Source organism: Brachionichthys hirsutus, chromosome 12 (assembly GCF_040956055.1).
Source record: "Brachionichthys hirsutus isolate HB-005 chromosome 12, CSIRO-AGI_Bhir_v1, whole genome shotgun sequence".
Taxonomy (NCBI): Eukaryota; Metazoa; Chordata; class Actinopteri; order Lophiiformes; family Brachionichthyidae; genus Brachionichthys; species Brachionichthys hirsutus.
In genome coordinates, this window is record NC_090908.1 from 11,421,872 (window position 1) to 11,447,568 (window position 25,697).

At 53.8% G+C, this 25,697-nt stretch overlaps 3 protein-coding genes across 3 annotated transcripts in view; 2 read left to right on the forward strand and 1 right to left on the reverse strand.

Moving 5' to 3' along the window:
* The window catches only part of LOC137902518 (1-phosphatidylinositol 3-phosphate 5-kinase-like), a 4,391-nt gene extending 1,148 nt beyond the window's left edge, over nucleotides 1-3,243 (forward strand). The window contains exons 2-15 of the mRNA XM_068746605.1: nucleotides 11-107; nucleotides 184-241; nucleotides 323-454; nucleotides 549-662; nucleotides 740-842; nucleotides 931-1,008; nucleotides 1,091-1,185; nucleotides 1,276-1,335; nucleotides 1,420-1,596; nucleotides 1,785-1,888; nucleotides 1,967-2,095; nucleotides 2,172-2,433; nucleotides 2,533-2,607; nucleotides 2,752-3,243. Of these exons, the coding sequence (XP_068602706.1) occupies nucleotides 11-107; nucleotides 184-241; nucleotides 323-454; nucleotides 549-662; nucleotides 740-842; nucleotides 931-1,008; nucleotides 1,091-1,185; nucleotides 1,276-1,335; nucleotides 1,420-1,596; nucleotides 1,785-1,888; nucleotides 1,967-2,095; nucleotides 2,172-2,433; nucleotides 2,533-2,607; nucleotides 2,752-2,867 (1,600 nt within the window). The 3' untranslated portion in view covers nucleotides 2,868-3,243. The remainder of the gene's footprint in view (nucleotides 1-10; nucleotides 108-183; nucleotides 242-322; nucleotides 455-548; nucleotides 663-739; nucleotides 843-930; nucleotides 1,009-1,090; nucleotides 1,186-1,275; nucleotides 1,336-1,419; nucleotides 1,597-1,784; nucleotides 1,889-1,966; nucleotides 2,096-2,171; nucleotides 2,434-2,532; nucleotides 2,608-2,751) is intronic.
* Nucleotides 3,244-3,788: 545 nt separating this feature from the next.
* On the reverse strand, nucleotides 3,789-17,542 carry ankrd44 (ankyrin repeat domain 44). Its single transcript, XM_068746739.1, has 28 exons — nucleotides 17,516-17,542; nucleotides 14,750-14,833; nucleotides 14,042-14,120; nucleotides 13,670-13,740; nucleotides 12,969-13,169; nucleotides 12,608-12,695; nucleotides 12,156-12,298; nucleotides 11,826-12,038; nucleotides 11,658-11,736; nucleotides 11,453-11,567; nucleotides 11,282-11,364; nucleotides 10,256-10,319; nucleotides 10,095-10,163; nucleotides 9,868-10,008; nucleotides 9,588-9,653; nucleotides 9,351-9,462; nucleotides 8,714-8,785; nucleotides 8,405-8,606; nucleotides 8,140-8,227; nucleotides 7,899-8,016; nucleotides 7,584-7,806; nucleotides 7,301-7,388; nucleotides 7,104-7,187; nucleotides 6,880-7,025; nucleotides 6,720-6,796; nucleotides 6,561-6,643; nucleotides 6,293-6,384; nucleotides 3,789-5,817 (listed from the first exon to the last, which is right to left on the reverse strand). The coding sequence occupies exons 1-28, from the start codon at nucleotides 17,540-17,542 to the stop codon at nucleotides 5,558-5,560; spliced, it is 3,168 nt and encodes a 1,055-aa protein (XP_068602840.1). The 3' UTR covers nucleotides 3,789-5,557.
* A 2,577-nt stretch (nucleotides 17,543-20,119) lies between these two features.
* Nucleotides 20,120-25,306, forward strand: rbm44 (RNA binding motif protein 44). The gene is made up of 18 exons (XM_068746606.1): nucleotides 20,120-20,250; nucleotides 20,604-20,710; nucleotides 21,125-21,199; nucleotides 21,279-21,354; nucleotides 21,445-21,479; nucleotides 21,793-22,016; nucleotides 22,090-22,169; nucleotides 22,238-22,619; nucleotides 22,684-22,748; nucleotides 22,841-22,978; nucleotides 23,330-23,495; nucleotides 23,593-23,627; nucleotides 23,841-23,943; nucleotides 23,993-24,110; nucleotides 24,335-24,402; nucleotides 24,533-24,606; nucleotides 24,696-24,900; nucleotides 24,987-25,306. Exons 1-18 carry the CDS (start codon nucleotides 20,120-20,122, stop codon nucleotides 25,254-25,256), a joined length of 2,352 nt encoding a protein of 783 aa, XP_068602707.1. The 3' UTR covers nucleotides 25,257-25,306.
* Nucleotides 25,307-25,697: the final 391 nt, after the last annotated feature.

Below are 25,697 nucleotides of genomic sequence, written 5' to 3' on the forward strand. Positions count from 1 at the left end.
TCCCTCCCAGGCTGCAGGACTTGTTCCAGCAGGAGAAAGGCAGGAAGCGTCTGTCCGTCCCCCCGAGCCCCGGCAGACACAGACAGACCAACGCCGACGACAGCAAGGTCGGCGGCGCCGTCCCTCCAAGCGTGTCCTGCCCAAACCGATAACATCCTGATCATTTAACTCTCTATTTCACAGAGCACTCTGGAGTCCTCCCCCCGTAACCCGTCCCCTGTGGTCCAGAACGGCGAGAAAGGTGAGTCGAGCCTCTCTGTCCCCCCGTCCCGTCCCCGTCCCGGTCCAGACCTGACGAGTTTAAAAACGCTTTCCCCGACAGAGGACCGTCACCTCACCATTCTGTCCTCCGTCTCCTCCGCCTCCATCCCGCCGTCGCCGGGGGAGACGGGAGCTGAACCAATCACACCTGGTCCCTCCTTCAGCGAGCAGGACTGCGTCAGCATCCCAGAGGGTAAACGCACACACGCACGCACACACACACGCACGCACGCACGCTGAGAACTTCGTCAAAAGAAGAGTTAAAACGTTTGTCTCCGTCCCGTCAGACGTCTTCGACGGACACTTGCTGGGATCCACCGACAGCCAGGTGAAGGAGAAATCCACCATGAAAGCCATCCTCGCCAACTTCCTGCCCGGCAACAGCTACAACGCCGTCCCCTCCCTTTGTGAGTAATGACGACCCGCCATCTTGTCCAGTCGGTTTCAGCGCCGGGATCACGTCTGCCTATCGTTTCTGTCGACAGCGATCCAGACAAGCACTACCTGATGGAGGAACACGAGCGGGTCCCGATCGCAGTGTGCGAACGGGAGCCGAGCTCCATCATCGCCTTCGCTCTCAGGTGACTCCTCCCACTTCTCCCCCCCCCCCGCCCGCCTCTATCGGCTCCGTGAATGTCCTGTTGAGTGAATAATTGGATCGTTTTCCAGCTGCAAGAAGTATAAAACGGCTCTGGATGATATTTCCAAGGCGTCGAACTCCGGCGGGGACGAGAGGGAGAGCGTCAGGTAGGCGGGGGGGGGGGGGGATTCCTGTCGTTTACAGACGCCTTTGTCTTTTTATTTTTAAGCTTTGATCTTTCCTCCTCAGCTCCGTGGAGAGCCGGGCCAGGAGCAGCCCGGCCAGGCCCGGCGAGTCGGCCTCGTCGCAGCAGAGCCGGAGCAACGCGGAGACCGACCCCCTCAGTAAGGGCGCCGTTCCACCGGGTACCAAAAAACGCCCGTTACTCTCGCTGTCGGGTGAAACCGCGTCTCTTTTATCGCCGCTCTGTGCAGAGGACGCGGACGCGGCCGATAAACAGAAGCAGCAGGCGCTCAATCCGCACATCGAGCTCCGTGAGTCCCCGCCCCCCCTCCTCCGATAGCTCCGCCTCGCCGCCGCCGAACTGGTTAACCTCCGCCCGCTGTCGCATTCCGCAGAGTTCTCTGACGCCAGCGCCAAGTTCTACTGTCGGATCTACTACGCCGAGGAGTTTCACAAGATGCGCGAGGAGATCATGGAGAGCCCGGCGGAGGACTTCGTCCGCTCGCTGTCCCATTGCGTCAACTGGCAGGCTCGCGGCGGGAAGTCTGGCGCCGTTTTCTACGCGACTGAAGGTTCGTTTTCCCGTGTATCGGAGTGTAGCGGCTCGTTGCTTTAGCTGCGTAGCTTTTCCCGTGGCTGCTTGTAAGTGGACCAAACGAGCGCTTTCACACTGCAAATAAACCGAACCCTGGTTCGGGGTGAGCCAAACCGGACCAAAAGTCCGGATCCAAAGAGTCGATGCCGTCTTCTTCCTCCTCAGATGACCGGTTCATCCTGAAGCAGATGCCCCGACTGGAGGTCCAGTCCTTCCTGGACTTTGCGCCTCATTACTTCACCTACATCACCGGGGCGGTGCAGCAGACGGTGAGCATCACGGTGAACGGTTTCTGTCCGCGTTCGACCCGGTTTGAGTGAATTTACAACCAATTCTGCGCCGCGCAGAGGCCGACGGCGCTGGCGAAGATCCTGGGCGTCTACCGGATCGGCTACAAAAACTCCCAAAACAACACGGAGAAGAAGCTGGACCTGCTGGTGATGGAGAATCTCTTCTACGGACGAAAGATGGCTCAGGTGAGACCCGCGGCGCCGGCGGCGTATACATCCGATGGAGCGCGTCCAGAAAAGCCTCTGCGGTTCTCCTCTGGAGGTGTTTGACCTCAAGGGTTCCTTGAGGAACCGCAACGTGAAGACGGACTCGGGGAAGGAAAGCTGCGAGGTGGTCCTGCTGGACGAGAACCTCCTGAAGCTGATCCACGACAACCCGCTCTACATCCGCTCCCACTGCAAGTCCATCCTGCGAGCCGCCATTCACAGCGACGCCTACTTCCTGTCCAGCCACCTCATCATCGACTACTCGCTGCTGGTGGGCCGCGACGACGCCACCGACCAGCTGGTGGTCGGGATTATAGGTGAGGGGGGGGGGGGGGTGTCTGTCCGTCGGTCCTTCCGCTGCAGGGGGGGAGGTTAATGGGAGCCGGCAGAACTTGGACCTCTGCTCTCCTCTGCAGATTATATCAGGACGTTCACCTGGGACAAGAGACTGGAGATGGTCGTCAAGTCCACCGGGATCCTGGGCGGGCAAGGTTGGTCCGTCCTCATAATGATTCCTCTCTTCGCCCATTGGATCACCTCTTCTGCCGGGTTCGATGGTCCACTAGTGGAACTTCACCCGTTTGAGTTAGCTGCCGAGCTAAGAACCCAACGCGGGGTGTGTGTTTGCGTTTCAGGGAAGATGCCCACCGTGGTTTCTCCGGAGCTCTACAGAGCTCGCTTCTGCGAGGCCATGGACAAATACTTCCTCATGGTACCGGACCACTGGACCGGGCTGGGCGTCAACTGCTGAGCGGGGCATGCGCGTTCCAGTTCAGCCCCCCCCCCCTCTGTGACCTTCTATGCACAAACGTCCTTTTTGTCCGGGTGGAGGACAGAGATCCACTGGACAGTGTAAAAGTTTAAATACGGTGCAGGCTAATTCCTGATAGCGTATAAAGCACAGAATCATTCCATTGTATCGATCGCTTCAGTGTTATCAGATCCTTATTTATTCCCTCTGGATTCCCGGCGCGTTTTCAGAGAGGCTGTTTATTTTATTAACTCCGTGAGTCCCAGAGTTCAGGATGAAGACGTTCAGTCATTTGGTTATAGTTTGGTAAACAAGCTAACTTGTGTAATTTAAAGTTCGTAAATGTACAGAGACGACGTTGATTATTAAAAGCTCTTTTAACACCATGGCGGTCAGTTTTTAAATACGTTTAAATGTCTTTCGTAATCCGGTGGATTCCTCGGGCTTAGATTGACGCTATATGTTGTGGGAGGAGCTTGCGGAAGACGTGGACATAAAAAAACACGCACGTTTAACCCCTTATTTTTTTTATTGCATGGTTTCTATAAAACAGCTGACAAACGGCCCCTCAGCACGTCAGGCTGGATTGTCGGGACCGGCGAGGATCGTCTTCAGGCAGGAGGTTGAACCGTTGTGCTTCTCGCCTCCATCGGGTCAGATCAGTTCATTCATACGATAAAACACGAGCGCTTTCTATTGGTCGGCTATTGGGGTGGGATTTGTGTTTGTGTTTTCCAAACATTATGTACAAAAGCAGTTCAGTTTGTTATCGGTGCCTAAACTAACACGCTCCCACACAACTTAAAAGGATATGGAAGAATCTAAAACCTTCCTGCTGCCTGCAAAACCCCCAAAAAAGGAACCAAGCCACCAGTAAAATATGACCCCCCCCCCTCCTGTAAAAACAATTTTAAAGATGGTAAGGAAATGAATTAAATCTAGAAGACGCATCCAGATGCGGGTCCCACAAAGTCTGCATTCACCTTAACGTGTTCGCCCTCTTCACACCCAGGAAGTAAAAACCCAGTCATCGCCTACTTCCTGTTGACTGAAAAGAACTCCGAAAATCTCAAAGCTGGGCGTGTGCGTTAGCTGCAACGCCATGTCGAGCCTCGCTTTAGCCTCTATGCTAAAGTGAGGATTTAATCTTTCAAAAGGGTCCAAATAAGTAAAAAATAAAAGGTCTCTGTGCTTCTGGAGACTTTGATCATGCTGTACCGTTGTTGCTATTTATTTTAACTAGTCCCCCGATAACTAGGAAACGTTTCTCACCCCATGAGCAGAGCGGCGACTCGATGATGACTGAGTTTTCCTTCGTGGGTGAAATGTTCCTTTTAAGTTTTCAGCGTCTCATTCGTCCAGGTTTTGAGACGCTTGCCTCCGTCTCCTTGTGAGGAACTGGCAGTAATATTTGTTATTCCATTAATTATGTCATTGAAAATGGCACACAGAAGTCCATCAACTGGATTTATAATAGATATTTGAGGTCAATTATATTTAAAGACATAAACTAGGAATCCCGGCTCTTTGTTTGCACGCCATTCCCCTCTAGCCGTTTCCTGTTTGTTTAAAACATTTTGGTTGTGTTGTGTATTTTGTCAGAAGTCTGAGACCCCCCCAAAAAAACCTCAAAACCTGGACGAACCTGCATAAAAGCAAAAAATAATTGTTCAGTGATTTTGCCGAACTGATCCTTTAATGAGATCAGGAGGAACCAACATAATAATATAAAGGAAGACGGACAGACATCAAGGCACTGGACACGTTAGAGACGATGGCAGATAGCTGGTGGGGGGGTGGGGGGGCAGTGGTTAAGGCCCACATTCGTCCTACTGTACATTTAAGTGCTGGCAGTAATTGTACCGTCGTAAATCGATGAGCTGACGATGACTTCCAGCTCTTCATCGCTGCGGACCAGGAGGAGCGCGGCTTTCAACGGGTCACCGCTGACCGTGACTCGGGCGGGAGGGGTCGACATGGAGTCAGAAGCAGTGCAGGAGGCCTTCAAAGGCCGTCGGATAAAAATGCATATAAACGTCTCCGCCTCGAATTCACATCGGTTTAAACCCTGTTCTCCGGTGGGCGCGTCCCAAATCCTGGATCGGGCCTCGCTTTAGTATCAGAACTGGATCCGAAGGAGCAAGGACAGACGGGACAAGTCTTCATAGAAGTCACGCTTATTATTATTATTATTATTATTATTATTATTATTATTACCAGGACAAAGAGCAGAACTTCCTGGGTCCTCCTTAAAGAGACAGTCCCCAAAATCCCGACCTCACCTTCACTCACGGGACAGCTGTCCCGGGGCATCGTTTTCTCACAGATATTGATCCATCACATCTTCTATGGGGGGGGATGGGGGGGTTAAGGTGGGCTTGAACGGCTTTGGCATCTCTGAGTTTAATCTGAATTCGAATGGGGACGGTGTCTTTGCGGAGGAATGTCCTTTGTGGGCTACCGTAGATTCAGGATTTAGAGTTCGTGTCTTTTCCCGAACTGGAAAGGAGATCGAGCCTCGCTAGGAGAACTAGGGCGTCTCGTTGGAGGCTTCGCAGCGGAATCAGAGGTTGTGCTTCGGTTCAAATCAGTGCGCGCTTTTTCTGGTGAAAAAAAGAGTGCACGCCCAACAAAATTGCGTCATTTCCGAGACGGCGGGGTTCAAATGTTCAGGCGGAGGTGGGAGGGGGTCAGAAGGTTTCCGAATCCTCTGAATCGTTCTCGGTGGTTCCCTCGCTGGAGGGTCCGGAGGGGTTCCTGGAGCCGCGTTGCCCCCGCCGGTCGACGCCCGGGCCTTTGCTCACCTGGTGGGGCAGCTGCCTCAGCAGGGAGCCAGGGGAGGGCGCTCCAGAGCTGCAAGGGGAGCAGAAAGGCATCATGGTAGCCAGAATCAGAGCCAGACAGTCAGCCACCTCTCTGCTAGGAGCACAAGCCAGAGCGGGGGTCAGACCTGAGGTAGAGAGACAGAGAGGGAGGGAGAGAGAGAGAGAGAGAGAGAGAGACGTGGACGTGGATGAAGCAAGGGAGGCGAAGCAGGAGACAAAGGAGGGACGGAGCAGCGTTCCATTAGTTTTCAGCCAGTAGGGGGGGGCAGAGCACGGGGACAGGCATCCAATAATAGTTAGCTGGGGGGGGGGGGGGTCCCCACTGTCTAAGGTTGAAGTCCGTCTTTATGTTTCACTCCAAAAACCTTCATCTGGGAAGATCCACCAATAGAATGAGCCCAAATTCAACACGTTACCATGGAAACGGATGGATTTCATCATTACTCTGCGCTTTCCGACGTACAGCCAATCACAAGGCCTCGTCTCTGCGACCGGTGGGGACCCCCCCCTTTTCAAAAACGAGCTTCATGCAGCAACTAAACATCTAAGAAGCTGATCTCACGCCGGACCGGAGGGGGGCGGGGCGGGGGCGGGGCCTACCGTTCTCGTCCACCTTCTGCACGTTGGCTCCTCTGGACAGCAGCTCCTGCACCGCCTGCTTCAGACCGCTTCGGGCCGCCAGGTGGAGAGGACTGACGGGAGACGGACGGAAGGTTTGTGATGTCATAATGTTCTCGGTGATGTCATCGAGCGGCGCACGCCCAGGTAGGAGACGGGCTGCGTGCTAACGCCTTTAGCTCGGATGCTACACCTTTTAAGGAGACGTTTTTTATCTAACCCCCCCCCCCCCGTCGTGTCCGATACTCACGTCTGCAGCGCCGCGTTGGCGGCGTTTATGAGCGCCGCGTCCGACAGCTTCTCCAGAATCGCTAACGCGCACTCCTCCTCTCCCTGGAAGCAGAACAAGATGAGGGCGGGGTCCACGCCGGCGCCGAGTCCCCGGGGCGTTCTTCCTGTGGACACTTACGGTACTGCACGCTAGATGCAGGGCGGTGTTGGCGTCCTTGTCCATCAGGCTGGCGTTGGCGCCGGTCAGCAGCAGCTCTGGAGTTTCGGGGGGGGGGGGGGGACAGAATCAGGGCTGCGCACGTGAACGAACGGGGCAAGCAAATCGACCGGCGGCGTACCCAGGACTCCGACTCTGCCCTTCTCTGCCGCCATCATGAGGGAGGTGCGACCCGATTGGTCGGCGGCGTCAACGGGCGCGTCGTGGGACAGGAGCAGCTGGACGCAGTCGACGTGACCCGAGAACGCAGCGGCGTGGAGCGGAGTCCTACGGGAGAGACGAGGTATGAGACGCTGCTTTACCCGTGTTATTCACGCGCACGCACACACACGCACACACACACACCTGCCCTTGGCGTCTTCGCAGCCCGTGATGTCCGACCCCATGGCCTCCAGCAGCAGCGACGCGCAGGGCTCGTGATCGTTCGCCCTGATTGATTAAGCACAGACGGCTCACCACTCGCTTCGAGTGACTGAAGGAGCAGAGTAATCTATTACTTCCGAAGAGGCAGGAAACGGCGACGGTTTCCCGGCGCGACTTACATCGCGCAGTGGAGCGGAGTGAACGGGTTCCCGTCGATGCAGCGACAACCCTTCTGCTCCAACAGCACCTCCACGCACCCCTCGTGACCTGCGCGCGCACACACACACACACACACACACGCACACGTGCGCACACACACACACACACAATCTTTATTTTCATCCTGAATAATCATTTAAAAACTGACTTATTTATGAAAATGATGTAAAGGTCCAGTGCGTGAGTGTGTGTGTGTGTGTGTGTGTGAGTGCGTGCGTGTGTGCGTGTGCGTGCATCACGGACCATAGTAGCAGGCCCAGTGTAGAGGTGTGTAGCCGCTGTGGTCCCTCAGCGGGGGCGGGGAGGGCGGCTCGGAGCAGGCGATGCTCAGCAGCTCACTCAGCCAGGAGGCGTGGCCTCTGGCCGCCGCCAGGTGGATGGAGGTGCGGCCTCGGGAGTCGCCGAGCAGAATGGAGGCCTCCTGCTCCAGCAGGCACTGGATGCACTCGTCCTGCCCACAGAGGAGCTGGAGGGAAGAGGCGGGAGCGTTAAATGTCCGGCTGTCGAGGAGGAGGGGAAAATGGCGGGGGCGTGGGGGGGGGCGGCGCCGATATTCACCCCAAGGTGCAGAGCGCTGAGGCCGTGGTGGCTGGACGCGTTGACGTTGGCCTCCCTCTCCAGGAGCAGCGACACGGCGTCCACGTGGCCTCCTGCCACCGCCAGCATCAGAGGAGTCCTGCGGAGGAGGAGGAGGAGGATGAGGAGGAAGACAAGGAGGAGGAGGAGTAAGAGGAGGAAGACGAGGAGGAGGAGGAAGACGAGGAAGACGAGGAGGAGGAGGAAGAGGAGGACCACTCACTGGCCCTGAGAGTCCGCGGCGTCGACGATGTCCGCGCTGTCCGATTCGTCCAGCAGGAGGCGCACGCACGTCGTGTGACCGTTCATCACTGGGGGGGGGGCGAATCAGAGAGAAGCGTTGGGACGACGATCAATAAATAAATACAAAGTTGATCTAACTGTCAATAAGTGATGAAGACGTCGCCGTGATGCACCTTCTTCTTATTGTTTGTTTATTTCACGTTAACGGCGGCGTCCACATACTTCCGGCCGCATCGGAAACGCACCTGCCAGGTGGACGGGGGTCCGTCCGTGCCGCGTGTCGGCGCCGAGCGGCGACGCCCCCTGGCTGAGGAGGGTGTGAACGCAGTCGGCGTGGCCCCGGAGGGCGGCCAAGGCCAGGGGGGTCCTCCCCGTCTCGTCGCCCTGGTCCACCGCCGTCTCCCCCTGCAGCAGCACCTCCAGCGCCTGGGCGTGGCCGTGGTACGCCTGAGGGGGGGGGGGCGGAGACGGCGTTTAGGAACGCCCGTCATCCTTCAGAGAGAGCGTGTGTGTGTGTGTGTGTGTGTGTGTGTGTGTGTGTGTGTGTGTCTCACAGCGAGGTGCAGCGGGCTCCTTGCGTTCGGCGATTCGGGGTCGTCGTGGCGACCGTCGTCTCGGTCCAGGAGCTGCAAGTAAGAACGACACACACACACACACACACACACACACACACACTTCCTGAATGTTATTCAATGGAAGTGCTGCTTATAAAGAACACACAAATCATGTTGCTACACAACGTGCATCGAATATTATGGCCTGTAGCAGATGGAGAGAACGTGTGTGTGTGCGTGCGTGTGTGTGCGTGTGTATGCGTGCGTGTGTATGCGTGCGTGCGTGTGTGCGTGTGTGTGTATGCGTGCGTGTGTGTGCGTGAGTGTGTGTGCGTGCGTGCGCGTGCGTGCGCGCGTGCGTGCGCGTGCGTGTGCGTGTGTGTGTGTGTCTGTGTGTGTGTGTGTGTGTGTGTGTGTGTGTGTGCGTGTGTGTGCGTGTGTGTGTGTGTGTGTGTCTGTGCGTGTCTGTGTGTGCGTGCGTGCGTGCGTGTGTGTGCGTGTGTGTGCGTGCGTGTGCGTGCGTGTGCGTGTGTGTGTGTGTCTGTGCGTGTCTGTGTGTGTGTGCGTGCGTGTGCGTGTGTGTGTGTGTGTCTGTGTGCGTCTGTGTGTGTGTGTGTGTGCGTGCGTGCTGACTGACCAGCTCCAGGCAGCGGCGGTGTCCGTAGGCGGCGGCGTAATGGACGGGACTGTATCCCTGTTTGTCTTTGAGGGACGCCGCCGCGCCGCTCTGGAGCAGGAACTCCAAACATCTGGAAACAAACACGGAAGCAGAGCGGACGTCTTTTTCGATTCCACGCCGTCGCCGCCATCAACGCGCCCCCCCCCCCCCCCCCCCAACCGACGGACAAACGGTGAACATGAATCAGGAACTCACAGCGCCGCCTCCTTCTCCCTCTCCGCCTGAACTCCTTCGCTCTCCGGCTCCAGAGCGACGCGACGCCTGCGGCGAAAAGATGGAGGGAGTTAGAGACGAAGGGAGGACGCCCCCCCGGTTGCCATGGAAACCGAGATGTGGGACCACCAGGTTTCCGCATCCAGCTCCTCCGATTTTTTTTGCAGAGGTGAGAAGAGGAGCAGGACGTGCGCCTCCTCTCCCCACCAGAGCGCTCGCACACGACAACAGAAAAGAGGAGCTGCGCCTCCTTCTCCTTCACCTCCTGTCCAGGTCCGAGGCCGCGGCGTAGTGCAGGGGAGAGCGCCCCCACTGGTCGGTGGCGTTGACGGCGGTGCCGCAGGAAACCAGCGTTTCCAAACACTGATAGTGGCGGCTGGCGGCGGCGTAGTGGAGGGGCGTCCTGGGGGGGGGGGGTCGTTGGAAAGACGGCGGGTCAGCTGAACAGATCCCAGATCAGTGGACAAGCCAGGTGAGCGGAGCTCTCACCTGCCACAGGTGTCCCTCCGGTTGTGGTCCCCCCCGCTGCTCAGGAGCAACTTGACACACTCCACGTTCCTGCACGGAGCGAGCAGGGAGAGCACTCAGAGTACGCAAACACGTACATCCCCCCCCCCCCCCCCCCTCAGATCATAAAGGGCGTGGCTCACCCTCCGGCGGCGGCGGCGTGCAGGCAAGTCCTCCCCAGGCTGTCGGGGGTGTCTATCTGGAAGCCTGCAGACGGGAACGAGTCGTTACGCATGACGCCAAAAACCTCCGACACAGCGAAAGAGGAAGAGGAAGACGGGAAGAAGAGCGACAGTCACGGGGACACGACGAGGGGGGAACGACGGCGGCCGTGCTTCCACAGGAAGTCATGACCGTAGACTACAGAGCGACGGGAGGGGCAACGGAGGGGAGGAGTCTGGCGGCGGGAACCAGGTCAGACGGAGCGTCTTTCAGCTATGCAGGAGCACGGTTGCCATGGAGACGGTGAGTAAGCCGGTGCTGGAGCTGCAGGGGGGGGGGGGGGGCGTGCGGGGAGCCCCGTTCCTCAGACGCGGTTGCTAAAGGAGCCTTTAGCGCCGAACACAAAAGCAGTCGTGAGCAGAGACGAGGCTGCAGCTGCACGGAGCCGGAGCTGATGTGAAAGGCTCCTTTGTTGCGCCGTCCTGCTCCATGACCCCCCCCCCCCCCCACCCAACAGGGCCGCGTTCAGTCAGCTAACGGGATCCAGATTAGCTCCAGGTGTCGGTTCAGTTTAGTAAACCGGTGCCATCGCAGGATGAACGTGTGGGTTGAGTTTATCGACCAGCAGGTTGATGTCCCATGGGGAGAATCCAGCCCCCCCCCCAGCAGGAAGTGATCTCATCAGTGAGGCCTTGTCCATATCTGGAACATTGGGACTGAATATGAGTGCATGTGGAAACAATCCAGCTCCGTGATTGCTAATGCTAATGGCGTGGGAGGAGGCTGCTAAAGAGAACGTGACAAAAAGAATTCACAAAATAAGGATTTAATCTGCAACAAATTGGGAAAACAACACAAATCCCTCTTTACCTTCGTTTAGTGTTTGTTCTGTCACATTTGGGAACGGATTGAGCGACTAAACAACAGTTATTAATCTGATTTACGCTCTAATGTTTTAACGCTAACTAGCCTAGCTCATCAGCTAACTAAGCTAATGCAACGAGTACCTGAGGACAGCAGCTTCCTGCAGCAGTTAGCGTGAGCGTTCAAGGCCGCCAGGTGTAGCGGGAACATTCCGTGGACTCCTCGCCTGAGGGGAGAGATGAAGAGAAGGAAGCATCTTCATCAGTGGCGACCTCGTCGTTGTGCTAAAGTCAACGGCCATCGTCTTCGCCGACCTCGTGCAGTCTGCGCCGCTGGTGATGAGCGTGTTGATGAGGAGTTCGTGTCCGTAGCGGGCGGCGATGTGGAGAGGGGTGTTCCCGTCCTTGTCGACGCTGTCGATCTCCCCGCCTGGAATAAAATGTTCGTTTGAAAGGGGAAAAGTTTTACCTTCACGATTAAAAAAAAAAAAACACGAAAACCAGCTTCGGCCGGACGCACCGTTCTGGATTAAGGTCTGGGAGCGAGTGAAGCGTCCGTGGACGGCCGTCATGTGAAGGGGACTCTTCCCGTCGCGGCTCTGGGGGGGGGGGGGGCGACACACATTCAGACTCGTCCTTCGTGACCACGCGGCGGCGGTGGCGGCTTGTGTTAGCCCGATTCGCGCACCTGTACGTTGACGTCGGCGCCGTTGTTGACCAGGAACTCCAGGCAAAGGGCGCCGTGTGTGGACGCGGCCGCAAAGTGCAGCGGGGTGAAGCCCTTGTTGTTGGCCTGGCTCACGTTGGCGCCGTAGTCGATCAGCTCGCTGACGACGGCGTCCTGACCGTTGAAGCAGGCGAGGTGCAGCGCCGTGTTCCCGAAGCCGTTGGACTCGTCGATCTGTTTGTCAGACGAAACGAGAAAAAGGCGGGGGTTTGGGTCGGTGGAAGTGTGTGTGCGTGCGTGTGTGTGTGTGTGCGTGCGTGTGTGTGTGCGTGCGCGCGCGCGCGTCCTCACCTCCACGGCCAGGTTGAGGAGGTGCTTGACGACGGCGATCTGCCCGCTGGACGCCGCCGTGTGAAGCGGCGTGTATCCGCGTTTGTCCTTGCAGCCGATCTCCGCCCCCTGACTGACGAGCAGACGCGCCACATCCAAATGCCCTGCGGGAGGCGCACCGGAGCACGCGGACGCACAATCAACACGAAACACGGGCGAGACGTACGATTATCGACTTACTTTATCGGGCCTCGGGCGTTTTACACTTCATGAGCACGCCGTTTCTGCAACCGTCGGCGCGGCGGCGAAGCCGTTCACTTATTATATCATATTTATCTTTTACGTCGAGTGATCGTTTCAATCTAAAAAAAAACTCGACAGGCGGAGCAACGGCTCCTCCGGCTACGCTGCGACGGGTCTCGTCCGTTTTCGCCGCGCGTCTCCGGGAAGCTCCGCCTCTGCGCCTTCCTCACCCATGAAAGCCGCCCAGTGCAGCGCCCGGCCGTCCTTCTTGTCGAAGGCGTTGATGTTGGCTCCTTTAGCGAGGAGGAGGTTCACCATCTGACAGAGGGAGGCTGATATAAGACGGGAGGAATGTGTGTGCGTGTGTGTGTGTGTGTGTGTGTGCGTGTGCGTGCGTGCGTGATCCTTATATAACAGCGTTGTAAATACATTTGGGCTCAGCTGTTGCTGGAGACTCAGAAATAGAGTCGCTCCATTCAGCTTCGGGAACACGAAACCACTCGTGGTTAATTTCGGGCGCATTTGTGAATGACGCCACGTGAGACGACACAAACACCCCCGCCCCCCCCCGCCCCTGAGCGGACGCCGTACCTCGGTGTGGCCGTTGAGGGCGGCGTGATGCAGGGCGGTGCGTCCGCCGCGGTCCGAGACGTTGACGCTGCTCAGCAGCGGGACGATGACCTCGGCGCACCGCAGCGCGTTATTGGCGGCGGCGACGTGCAGCGGCGTCTGCCAGTTCTTGTCGCGTGCGTTGACGTCGGCAGAGTGGCGGATCAGCACTCGCACCGCCTCCTGAGGAGGAATCGGAGGTTAAATAACCACGGACGATCAACGCGTCGATCTGCCGTGTGACCCCGGACGCAGTTCAAAGCTCCCCCCCCCCATTATAAATGACATTAAGTAGGCGGCGTGGGATTGGCCGGATTTGTCTGGAGGAGGAGTCAAATGATCTAGTTTTTATGAGTCTGAAGCAGAATCTGCCGGATCGCAAACATTTTAACCGTATTTTAACACACGTACGTGACAAAGAGTAAAAAACGACTATTTCTACTTCCTCATATAAGCGCTACGCCGTAGCGAGGGCGGAGTCACCCAGCTGGTCGCCATCCAAACAGAGAGACTTGTTAATGGCGTTGAACAAAGGCTCAACCACGCCAGCGATGGCAGCGTTCTGAAACATGCTGAATTTCTAGTTTGAGCTTCGGGAGCTCAAAGGGAGCGTAAAGGAGGAGGTGTCGCTGCCAGAGTGTGTGTGTGTGTGTGCGTGTGTGTGTGTGTGCGCGTGCGCTCACCTCGCTTCGAGATGCCACCGCCCGATGGAGAGGCGTGAGCCACATGTTATCTTTGGCGTTGACCCGGGCCCCTGCAGGGAGAGAGAGAGAGAGAGAGGGGGGGGCACAGCTAGCTGTATTATTAGCTGCTAACCAACAGCTACCGCAAGCCACTCAATGGGCTTCGAGTCTTCATCGCCATGGCAACTAATGACCCTGATTGGTCGTTTTATTATAATTAAACATTAGCACGCACTTTCACCCGATTGCTTTTTTTTGTTTTTAATCCGGCCTCCATCAAACGGACTCAAAACATTTTTTACGTTATACACGATCAAATGCGCCGAATGCTTCCCTTTTTAAAATGAACGTAACTCCAGCTGCATGTTTTACCGGAGAGGATGAGGAGCTCGGTGATCTCGGCATCGCCCAGGAAGGCGGCGGCGTGCAGCGGCGTGCGCTTCTCTGCGTCCTGAGGAAGAAAGGCAGAGGGTCTAGTAAAACGCTGATGATGAGCTGATCGGCAGTCAGTGCAGCCATTGATCATCCCAGTGAGTAAAGACGCCCCATGACCAGATGGTCACGTGATGGGGATGAACCAATCAAAAACCCACGCAGGGGGGGGGGGCAAAGATGGCGAGATCAGCAGACTGGGTAATACAGGAAGTAGGGGGCGGGGCTGAAGAGAAAAGAGGGCGAGGACGGTTGGGTCTGATTAAGCTGAGAAGCCTCCTCAACAAGTAAAACGAAGCTTCTCGGTTGTATACTGTTACCACGGCAACTGAGACAGTTTTGCGCTGTCGCGGCGGGCTACGATCGCTCCTCCCTTCCCTCGTAATCGACTGGAACCAGCAGAAGACATGGGCTAACGTGCTAACGTGCTAACGTGCTAACGTGCTAACGGCCGTAACCAACACCTTGATGCAAACGTTACACGACTTTAATGTAGATTAGAAAAAACAAAACAATTAATGAGCAGGAAATATAAATTACTTGAGATCTAACCAGGAAGTTCAGCCTGTGTGTTCCGTGTGTGTGTGTGTGTGTGTGTTCTCTGTGTGCGTGTGTGTTCTCCGTGTGTGTGTGTGTGTGTGTTCTCACCAGAGCATTGATGTCTTCAGACTTGTATATGAGCATCCGGATCTCTTCGGGGTCTCCGCTGAAGATGGCCTGGATGAGCGGGGGCTGGCGAGAGGAGGAGAAAGAGGATGGGGAGCGGAGTCAGAGCAGGAATACCGTGCACGCCGTGCACGCCGTGACCACGGGCGACACGCAACACGTGCACGCGGACGAGGACGAGGACGATTCGCTGTACGTAGCACGACGACATGTCAGGGAGACGTTTCCTGGTCGTTACGCAAGAATGATCCTTCCCACGGTGTGTGTGTGCGTGTGTGTGTGCGTGCGTGCGTGCGTGTGTGTGTGTGTGTGTGTGTGTGCGTGTGTGTGTGTGTGGGAGCAGCTGCTTGACTTTAAGCTGCTGTGTTTAGAAACGTCAGCGCGCAGGCGACTATTATGAGAGCAGAACCCACTCCGCATCCCATAATATCCTCCAACGCATCCTGGAGCAAAAATATTTTTCCGTCGACTTCTGGAAAAAGATCTTTATAAAAAAGGTCATGAAGTAAAATGTCTGTGCAGAGAAGAGCGAAGAGCGAAGAGCGTGAAGGTCAGATCACCGAAGCCCTTATTTTCCCTTCCAGATCAGGGATAGGAGGTAAATAGAGGACACACACACACACACACACACACACAGACACAGACACACTCACGCACACTCACACACACACACAGACTCACACACACGCACACACACACACACACACTCACACACACACACACACACACACACACACACACACCAGCTATCGGTGGGACAGGGGCCAGTGTGGGTAAGAAGACAAAGTGGGGTGGGGGGGGGGGGCAGTGAAGAACATCTGTCTATAATCAATAAGTGATCATGTGGGACCATACGAGGGTCACAACCGACGGGGGGGGGGGTGCACGCCATTGTCACACAGCGGCCATTCTTACTTCACTGTCAGGCTGGTGGGAAGGTCAAAGGTTGTTCCGGGTTGTTTAATAGGTGGGGAGTATGGAAGTGACGCTAGCTAGGTAGCTGCCGCTAACGCTAACTGCCCGATGCTATCACGCGGGTTGAATCCGGTTCGCTGTCTGAACTAGGCCCGATTATCCAACTAGGCACTTTGCTCGTCCAGTTTGTCGGACTGTTTTCTGGTTGCTATGGTAACGTGAATCATTTTCAAACTGCTGCTTTGTTACTTTAGCAGAGTGGTGTGAAACAAATGTCAAATACTTATCAGATATAAATACGTCTATTATATATCCATTATTAGACCCAGTATTGTCCGTTAACAATGTATGTAATAAAGTTGTAAAAAAGTTGAATGTTTTTTTAAAGGCGTCCTTTTAGACTCTGCATTGAATTAAAAGTCTGCGAGGCTCTCATTTCCTGTGCGGCTCTGCACCCCCCCCCCCCCCCCCCCCCCGACTTCCTGTTACGCCGCGTCTTCTCAGAAACGAACCAAAACGTTTCACTTCTGCTTCAAAAGCAGAACGACGCCACTTCCTCACCCGAGCGCGGTCCTGGCGTACGTCGGGTCGCCTCAGCAGGAAGTCGTCGGCGTTCTGCTGCACGCTAGAGCATCACGGTTCAATAGGAGACATTTGAGACTCATAAACGTTGCTTATGGAGCGTTATAATGCGCTATGAAGGGTCCCATAGCGAGGCGCCGTAGAGGGCGATCGATTTTCTGGGTCCATCAGTGCTTCGGGAAGAGCCCCCCCCCCCCCCCCCCCACTTTATCTCCTCATTCTTATCTGACTTAATTTCCCTCCATCAGATCACATCTGTTTTCATTCCAGACGCACACAAGCAATGCATAAACATCACACACACACGCGCACACACACACACACACGCACACACACGCACACACACACACACACACATTTAGAACTTCCTGTTTCGTGCCTCCCTCCATAAAAGAGCGCCTGTGCTCATTTCCCCTGAAGCCTGACTGTCCTCCTCAACCGCCTCATCTGCTTCGCCTCAGGGGGGGGGGTCAACACCCCCCCCCCCCCCCCCCCACTGGCCTTCGCCTTTATTACCTTTAAAGTGAGAAGAAAGGAAGCGCGTTTCACCTGCCTCAAACACACGGCGGAAACAATAGAGGAAACGCCGCAGAGGAACACAGGAAGTCTGACAAACAGCGGCCGAGGGTCCGCAGCGTTAAGAGGAATCCTGCCTCCGGGATCAACCGCCAGCTCCCTGATTGACCCTTGACCTCTGAGCACCGGGTTGCTCTTAAAAAAAAAAGTGCAAAGACCACAAGGCAAAGTGAAGTCCAGACACCTGTAGAGGTGGGTGACCCTAGTCGGGAGGGTCGGGCAGAGCCTGACCTCTAGAGTTCCAGCAAGTAGACCGTTCCCAATCAGAGCCGAGGCAAAGAACTGGATTTGAAGTGTTTGGTTTTGGGTGGGGTTGTTTCGCTTATTGATTACTTAACGTAGATTAATTATTCAAAAATGCTGAATTGCATTAATACATTTGTGCATATCTGGAAAACCGACAGTCCAATCATAATAAAATAAATAAATATCATGATTAGGACTAATGTAATTACACAATAATAATACTCAAGATATGAACAATCAGTCTGGATCAATTCCCTGCCGATCAAAGAGTTATTGGATCACACGTCTGACTGAGCTCGAACTACTTTTCTTCAATACCGACGGACGTTTCGGCGAGCGGCCCCCGCGGAGGCACACACATTCTACGCCGAACAGCGCCACTTGGCTTGCGCCTTTAAGGCTAAGCTAGCCGCGGCTAGCATCTCTTACCTGATCCACCAGTTTGAGAACGGCCATCTCTGGGTCAGCTCACCCACTCCCACCGGACACCGCGGCGCCGCGCACGGTGCGACGCTGCGCAACGAACGCCGCTCCCCCCCCGCGGGACTTGACGCTAGCTTCTCGGCTCTTCCTAGCAGTCGCGCGGGCGGATGATGATGATGAAGAAGGCCGGGGCGAGCACCGCGGCCATCAGCACCCCCCCACGCCCCCGCCCCGCCCCCCGCTTCCACTGACGCTATCTGCGGGGACGCCGCTGAGCCGAGGCGGTGTAAACAATCCTCATTTACGGCTTCTGGACGGAGATCCCGAAAGCATCTCTACAAAGAGCGGTCCTTTCTCCCCCCCCCGCCCGGCGTGCAGAGCCACAAGCCCCACGGAGAGGCAGCCAGGCCGGGCGGACTCATCTGACAGGAAGTCGGCGTCTGTCTCTCCTCCTCTCAGATGCAGGAGCAAGAGGAGCAGCTTCCTCAGCATCAAGCAAGCACCTCCTCGCTGCTGCCATCTGCTGGATACCGAGGGCTACTTCTAGTAAAAAAAAAAAAAATGAATGGAAAAAGTTGAGATTATTATTTTAGTGTGTGCAGATATATGATCAATTTCTGGTGGACACGCCCCCTAGAACATGGTTTTTGTACCTGCATTAACGCAGGAAATGTCAGGCACGCGCGCACGCACACACACACACACACTTAATGTGGCTGTGTTCTTTACACCGTCACTGTTTCACACCAATCATACATTTGTTATTCGCTTAAAAAATCAGAAAGCAGAATTGACTAAAATCCACCGCCTCCGTGACGTCACACTTAAATCACCCACATGATGTGAGGAATGCGTGCATCCCAAGCAAGGACACAGCTTCCATGCTTTATCAGGTTGTTTTGTCTCAGCAGGATGATAACGAGTAACAAGGAGGCGCCTCCTCCTCCTCCTCCTCCAAAGCAGAACCAGTCCTGTCCGGGTACACTGGTGTAAAACCTTTTTGTAATTTCTTACAAATCTTTGCTTAGTTAATTTGACATTACATCCATTTAGCTAAAGCCTGCTTATAGTCCCTGTTTAGGTGCAGCAAATTTAAGCGAGTGTAATTAAAATTGAAGATTGGGTTTTAATAATGCATGGTCAATAAGAAATCTTTACTATTTATTCAGCATATATGGTGCAAACATGTATATCCAAACAGATGTTCTGTCATTTTGTGGTTATTCTAAAATAATTGTTTCACCTTTTATTGAATAATGAACTCATCAAACGTATATCCTTACATATTAATTGGGATTTTGAGATGTTTTCAAGGTCAATAAAATAACTAGAAAAGCACTCCTAAAGCGCAGATCTCCGCCAAGCACCCCATTCCCCTCCTAATTGGATTTATACCGTCCAGATGGTAATCTGGATCATGATGATGATGATGAATATATTTATTAGATAGAATGTTAGAGTACAAGTACAGTCACACAGTAGCATGTATTACAGTACAAATAACGTCAAACATCCTGTCTAAGAGGAGCATTTCAAAAAAGCCCTTGCGGGCTTGTTTCCGTTGAAAGTCCTTCGTACATAAATCATCCACAAATAACAATACAAATAAAAATAAAACCAATATTAAATTACGCAATTGATGCAACGTAACATTAGAAAGACAAAAATAAAATGTTATTACACCGCCAGTGCAAACTAACAATTAATCTAAAATAAATTACACCACTGATGCAAAATGACAATAAATAACTTACATAAATTACAATAAATTACTAAAGCAATTAATGCGTGCACCAAAATGTTCTAAAATTGTTCTTGAAAAGTAAAAATGATTTGAAGTTGATGTGGTTTATTTTTTATTTTTTTACTGATTTCTGAATCCATAAATACGGTTTTCAAGAAAAAAAAAAAGCATCCATTATAAGAACATTTCAAAGTGATCCAGAATCAAGGATCTCTTCTGGATCAACAACATTTATTAAAACGGCGGGACAAACAGAACCTCCTCGGCGGAAGGTTCGGCACTTCTATCCGGGCCGGAAGCGGTGACTGAGTGGGTCGGGTAGGGTTAGGTCTGGGGTTAAATCGCACGTGTGACGGATGCGCGATTAATAACGTTGATTGCCAGGGACTCTTGAGAGAACGGAGCTGGTGATTTTCCCAATTTAATTTTCTGTTTCTTGTTTATGTTGTTTAAGCATTGCTAGAACGCGTTAGCTAGAAGCTAACGTCTCGACGCATTCGTTGCCAATTAGCTTAATTGGCAAGATCTCGTCAGAAAGCTAATATAGCAAAACCTAGCTAATGCAAGCTAGCCCGCTATTCAACATTAGTTGAGTCGTTTTTATTTTTATTAGTTTAAATAACAACACATCAGGTAAGCGAGAGTTGAGTATATATATTTTGAACTATTTATGTTAACTTTAAACCGATAATTGTGGTTATTTGGACACCTTGCGTGTGCTAGCTAGCTAGTTAGCGTTAGCCGCTAAAGTTCACGCGACAGCTGCAAAATGGCGCACAGGGCAGCAGACGGTCGCGCCGGCGAGGCCTCCACGGCTCCTGCTTTGTTACATTTCAGCAAACATTCAACCTCCGAATGCTTCTCAGATGGCGTGGCCCTGCTTTCCACTCGCGCTGCCCTACCAAGTGATCGTACCGACGCCATCATATGTGGCAAACGACTACCCGGCGGGGTCCTTCGCCGTCGTGCCGAGCTACGACACCGCGGAGATTCACACGCGAGGTCGAAGTGAGTTGAAGTTCCGCTTCTAAACTCTGACTGGAGAACAAGCTGTTTTCGGTTAAAGTATATTATTTACAGCCTAAGTACTTGTATAGTAAGCTAAGGCCGACGTTACGATGGTTTCAGATTTATTACACCATTTACATGTTTCACGGTTGTAAGTTGTAACATAATTATGCTAATGGCGGCCTGGAGTTTATTATCAATATTATTATTTTGTGCTCATCGACAGGAAACAGTAGAAAGTTGCATCTGAACAGGTATGCGCTGTAATATAAATTCTACTTTTAACCCACCAGCGGAAACCTTGAACTAACCAAGAGCTATTTGTTTTGCATTTTTCTGCAGGTCTATATTTGAGTTGGTGAACAGCCATTCGTGCCTTGACTTAACCGGCCAAACCTTGCGTTGTTGGTATCTCAATTTGTCTCCGGAAGACAAAACAATCATACAAGGTTGGTTTTTGGGAGAGAGCCGCCATCGCTGTCAGAAAATGACTTTTATCACCTTGTATGCGTACGTAATTAAAATTACATCCGGTGACATCAAAGACCTGATTTCTGTAGAAGTCCTGAATCATTCTAGAATCCCATAAAAAAATATCTGCTGGGATTTGAAAGTTAACCCAGAAATATTCCACAACTGGAATTCCTCGTCCATGCAGAATGGGCTAGGATTCCTCAGGATGCTAATTCTTATTGATTACCCGTCACAGAAATATGTTTCGAAGGAATTCCAAGCGACCTTTCCTTATCCTCTTCCGATTTTTGTCCTAAAGGAAAATGAGACATTTTAAAATCTAAAACATACAACATGTGACTTCCAGCATCCCATTTTCATATGTGACGGAGGTGAAATGTTTCTCTTAGATGAAGGGGGGTTTCAACAGTTCCTGCAGAGACACCCCGCCCTCGAGCTGTTGACTCAGCCCGTTTACGTCAAGTGTACGTATCCTTCATCGCTCCATTATAAAATGTAATATTCAATGACAGTTTTTTTTTTTTCCTTCCACGAACAATGCAGATGTCGTTGGGAGAGGTTGTCCCGTCCTGCCGCCCGTCCTGCCGCCCGTCTTGCAGCCCGACAGCCCCGCGCAGACGTAGGTTCACCTGTCGGGAATTGAATCCACATTACGACGTATGAGTGGAAGGCGTTTCGTAGTGACGGTTGTTCGAAACTCTGTTCTCAGATCTGCGGCGCCCGGAGAACGCGAGAGAAGACTGGGTACCGTACAAAAAACCGACACGCGACCGGTCGCAATCTGCGTTCCGTTCCGTTTCAAGTGCTAAAAAAGGATTTTCAGAACAGAAAAAAAAAAAAGCAATTCTAATTTCGAGAAGCGTTATTCAGATTTATTTTTGTCTTTCGCCTGCCGTTTAGCTACAAGCTAATTTAGCGGCGGTAGTTCTAAGCGTTTCTGTCTTCGTCTGGGATTGGACAATCCCATGCAGACTGTCCCCGAATGCTGAATCAACAGTCGTTTCTTGCCAGGGGAGCTCAAACGTCACGGCTCTTGTTCGTTTACTGCTCTCGTTAGAAACCGACGAGGAGCATCTCCGTTTGGAGATGCTTCCCAGTAACGTGAGGGAGGCCCTGCTCTGCTGTGACGACGGCGGGGATTGCCTGCAGAACGGTCCGGAACAGGAAGTGCACTACACACAGCAGCTGGGCTGCCCACAGGACTGCTGCCAAAGCGGATTCAGCGGCCCCCCGACCCTGGAGCCGAGCCAACAGCGGGCCCAGGAGGAGGAACCGTTTCCTGTATGTGTGCTCAACAGCGGTTCTAAGTTTTGTGCCTTTTTTTTTTTTGTTTAAGGATTCTTCTCTTTTGCAGCTGAATGAAGACAGGAGCCCGGAGCCGGACAGACGCGGACGGGAGGGAAGGCCTGAGGACTGGACCCAGATCCTACCGCGGTGAGTCTGTGCACCTAACGCTGACAGAGGATGGGATGCGTGCGCTTTATATGAGGAACGCGTTACAGGTCAGCAGCTGAGAGGAAGCCTCCCGCGGACCCTGCGGCTGGCGAGGCCTCCTTGATCTCTGAAGATCAGAGCGACGTCGTCTTAAGCATCATGGAGGCTGACGGGAGCATCCTCGCCTGCCTGAAAGGCGAGGGCGCAAAGAGACACGACGGTGGGCTTCTGTCTGGTCCAGCCGGCCCTGATGGTTTAGCGGCGACGGCGAGCAGCGAGACCATCAGGAGGAGCACGGCGGAGACGTCTACCTGCGACGCCTCGGTTGGCCCCGAGACGCCGCCGCCGCCGCCGAACACGCCGGCCTCCACGCAGACCGAGGATCCGGGAACCGCAGACAAGCAGGTCCTGACTGACGTCCACATGGCCGATCTGGACTATCTCGCCAAGGTGAGGTTTAGGAGTCGAGTCGTTGGAGCGGCTCCAACGCAGCGCAAACTCTTCATTGTTTCAGGCGTTCATGAAACGGAAACTGGTCAAAGGGGAGGAGCCAAAGGAGCGCCAAGAGAAGGCAAACAGGTGATGAATCTGCTACACACACACCGACGTTACATTTAAGACGTTCATCCGCAGTAAAATGAAGCTTTTTGATTGTATTTTGTTTTTCCCAGTTGGGCTTGTACGTTGAGGAAGGAACGTGAGCGTGCTCAGAAGGCAGAGCTTCGCCTCCTGGCCCTGCAGCAGAGCCTGTGCAGGCAGCAGTGTCTGGGGCTCTTCTACACGTCTGAAGGAGGCCAGTTCACCCCGTTGTAAGGAGACATCAGGGCGGTTTGCATGCGCGTCCATCGGAGCTTCGCAAGCAACGAATTATTGATCGTTCACCAAGTTGATAGACAGATTTTGAATTGGTTGAATACTGCTATAACCTACTTTTGAAAGTATTGCACATGTACGATCAGCACGTCGCGTCTCACTGGCTCGGTCATCTTTATTCAGGCGTAGATTCCGTTCAATCATCACCTTGAACGGTAGAAGTATCGATCAGATTTTACCCGCGCCAATAATGCCTCTCCTGCAGAGACGGCTGAAGGTTGTTGCGTGTTCGCAGAGTAAAATGTACCAGCGATGTGGAAGAACACGGACTGTTTGCCTCTCCGTAGTCCGAATGAAGCTCCTGGACAAGTCCTAAGTGTTCTGCAACAACTGGAGCGCGACTATAATGAGATGAGGGCTCAGATCCTGGCCGGAGTTCCTCTGGAGCAACTCGAGCCTCTGTCTGTCGGCTCAGACGCTCCAACTCCAGGAGGAAGCCACGTCCCTGCAGAGGTGAGACGCGTGACGTCCCCAAACCGCACACGGTGGGGTCGATTCTCGTTCTGACTCGCAGCGGTGATGTCATCAACGTCTCATCCTCCCTGTTCAGATCTCTGCCGACATGCCGGGTCCGGTTCCGTCTCGGTGAGTTGACTTGTGTCCGTCGGTGGAAGCGGACGAAGCATTTTCGTATTTCACGCTGCGGCGATATTCAAACAGTTCCGAGGAGCCACGCGATGCGCCGGGTGAAGAAAGCCAAAGTCCTGATCATGAAAGCAGCGTGCGTCAGGTATTTATTCACCAAAGGGTCCCTAAGCGGAATCCGGTGTTTGAAATGCTTCTCGTTGCTTTCGCAAGCAAAAGGGCACTGAGGCCAAAAACGCTGAAGCGAGGAGAGCCGTCGCCTCAGTCTCCCGGGACGGCGGTCCGACCGCGAACGAGCCGGAGGCCGGTCGGAGACGTAAGCGCGTGAACATTCCTCGCTTTGTCAGGCGGTTGGTTTCAATCAGGAGCCGTGTCGTTTCGCTCAAGAGCCCAACGCGAGCGAGGCGTGGTACGACGCCCAAGAGGACCTGGAGCCTTCGGGACCTGCAGAGGCAACTGGGATGGAGGGAGACACGACGGCCGGTAGGTTCATCGGCGGGAGGAAACTGTTTCCTGCGTGGCAGGAAGTTGGAAATCTGCGCGAGCTTGTTTGAAATGAGGCAGTGGTCGTGTGTCGTCTCGCGTTGGGAGAGTTCGACCCCCCCGATTACGGCATCGTGTGATAATAACTGCAGTGTAACTGTCGTCTGTGCGTTTTAAATAGATTATTGGTGAAGTGGTCAGCGATTAAATTGTTTTAACTACAGAATCAAGCGGCGAGGAGGCCCAGAGCTCCGTCCTGCATGTTTCCAACCCGCCAAATAACGTCACCGAGGTAAGGTCACCTCACCGGGTCGTGTTTGTGTCGTGCCCGTGTGGGAGTGTCGCCTTTATTGGCCTGCACGGTCTCTTTATGACCAGCAGGGGGCAGTGCAAGGCTTTGAGTCGAGGTTTCTCTCTTCCAGGAAGACGTGAAGCTTTGGTTTGAGAATTTCCAGGTCTCTGAAGTCGGCATCTCCGCTTCAAGGAGTGGTGTGAGGTGAGCAATGTTCTGTTTGTTTCGTACGCTTCCCTCGTCGGACGCGTAGCTGTCGGCGTTACGCCCGTCTCATTGGCTGTCCTCTCCAGAGTTGCCGTGGTGACGGTAAAAGGAGCCCAATCCGCTGAGGCTGCAGCGAGAGAGCTGAATGGCCGAATCGTGCGAGGCAGCGCTCTGCTTGTGGAGCGCATCACCGGAACCGCTGGTGGGGGCGCCGGGGGGCTCCCGCCCTCACGGGACTCCGACCAATCAGCACAAACCTCCAATACCGGGTCCGGCGGAGTGGAGAGGAAGGTAAAATAATTACAACTTTGAACCCATTTCCAGCTGAAATCGGATCAGCCGTGACTGAAATATAAAACAATCCGTCTGCCCTCCAGCTGATGACCGAGCCGCCGCTCGGCGCCGACACGAAGGCGAGGAAGGTGGTCTGCGTCTCCCCCACGGTGAAGGAGACCTTCGTCCCCCGACACTACGGCACCATGGACAGTTTCGACGCTCTGATGGCAGAGCTGGCGGAGCGCCACCCGGAGGTCGGGAGGCAGGCGATCGCGAGTGCTCTGACGGCGCTGAGCGCCAAGCACCAGGGCCGCCTCTGCAGCCTGCCGCTCAAGGCCATCAGGGAGATGACCTCTGACCTTCTGATGTGATGTGTTACTAGACATTAAGAATCGCAGCCCCTCTGGTTTATTCCTTTTTGGCACACAAAACATTTCGAATGAGGGGGGGGGGGGGGGGAGAAATTACACTAAAAGAAATTTAAGTGGGTTGGAAAAGTTTGTGCAAGTCGTTAGTTTCTCGTTGTTAAAGGGTTTCAGTATTTTGAAGGCTATAAACGGTTTTTACGTTCCAAAGTTTTTTGTTTGTGTAAACAAAGCTTGTTTTTCTGAGCTGAATAAATGGGGAGCCCGCTGACTTCCGGGTGTTTGATTACGTTGCCCTCGGATGTGGCGCGTCGGGGTGACGCACCAGGGAGGGCAGCTGTGGTGACGTATTCGGAAGTGGAACCGTAATTCTGCCGTCGCCACTAGGTGTCCTCATCCGCTTTCGAGGGCTGCGATCTTCGTGTCTCCCCGGCAGGTTCCGCCTAC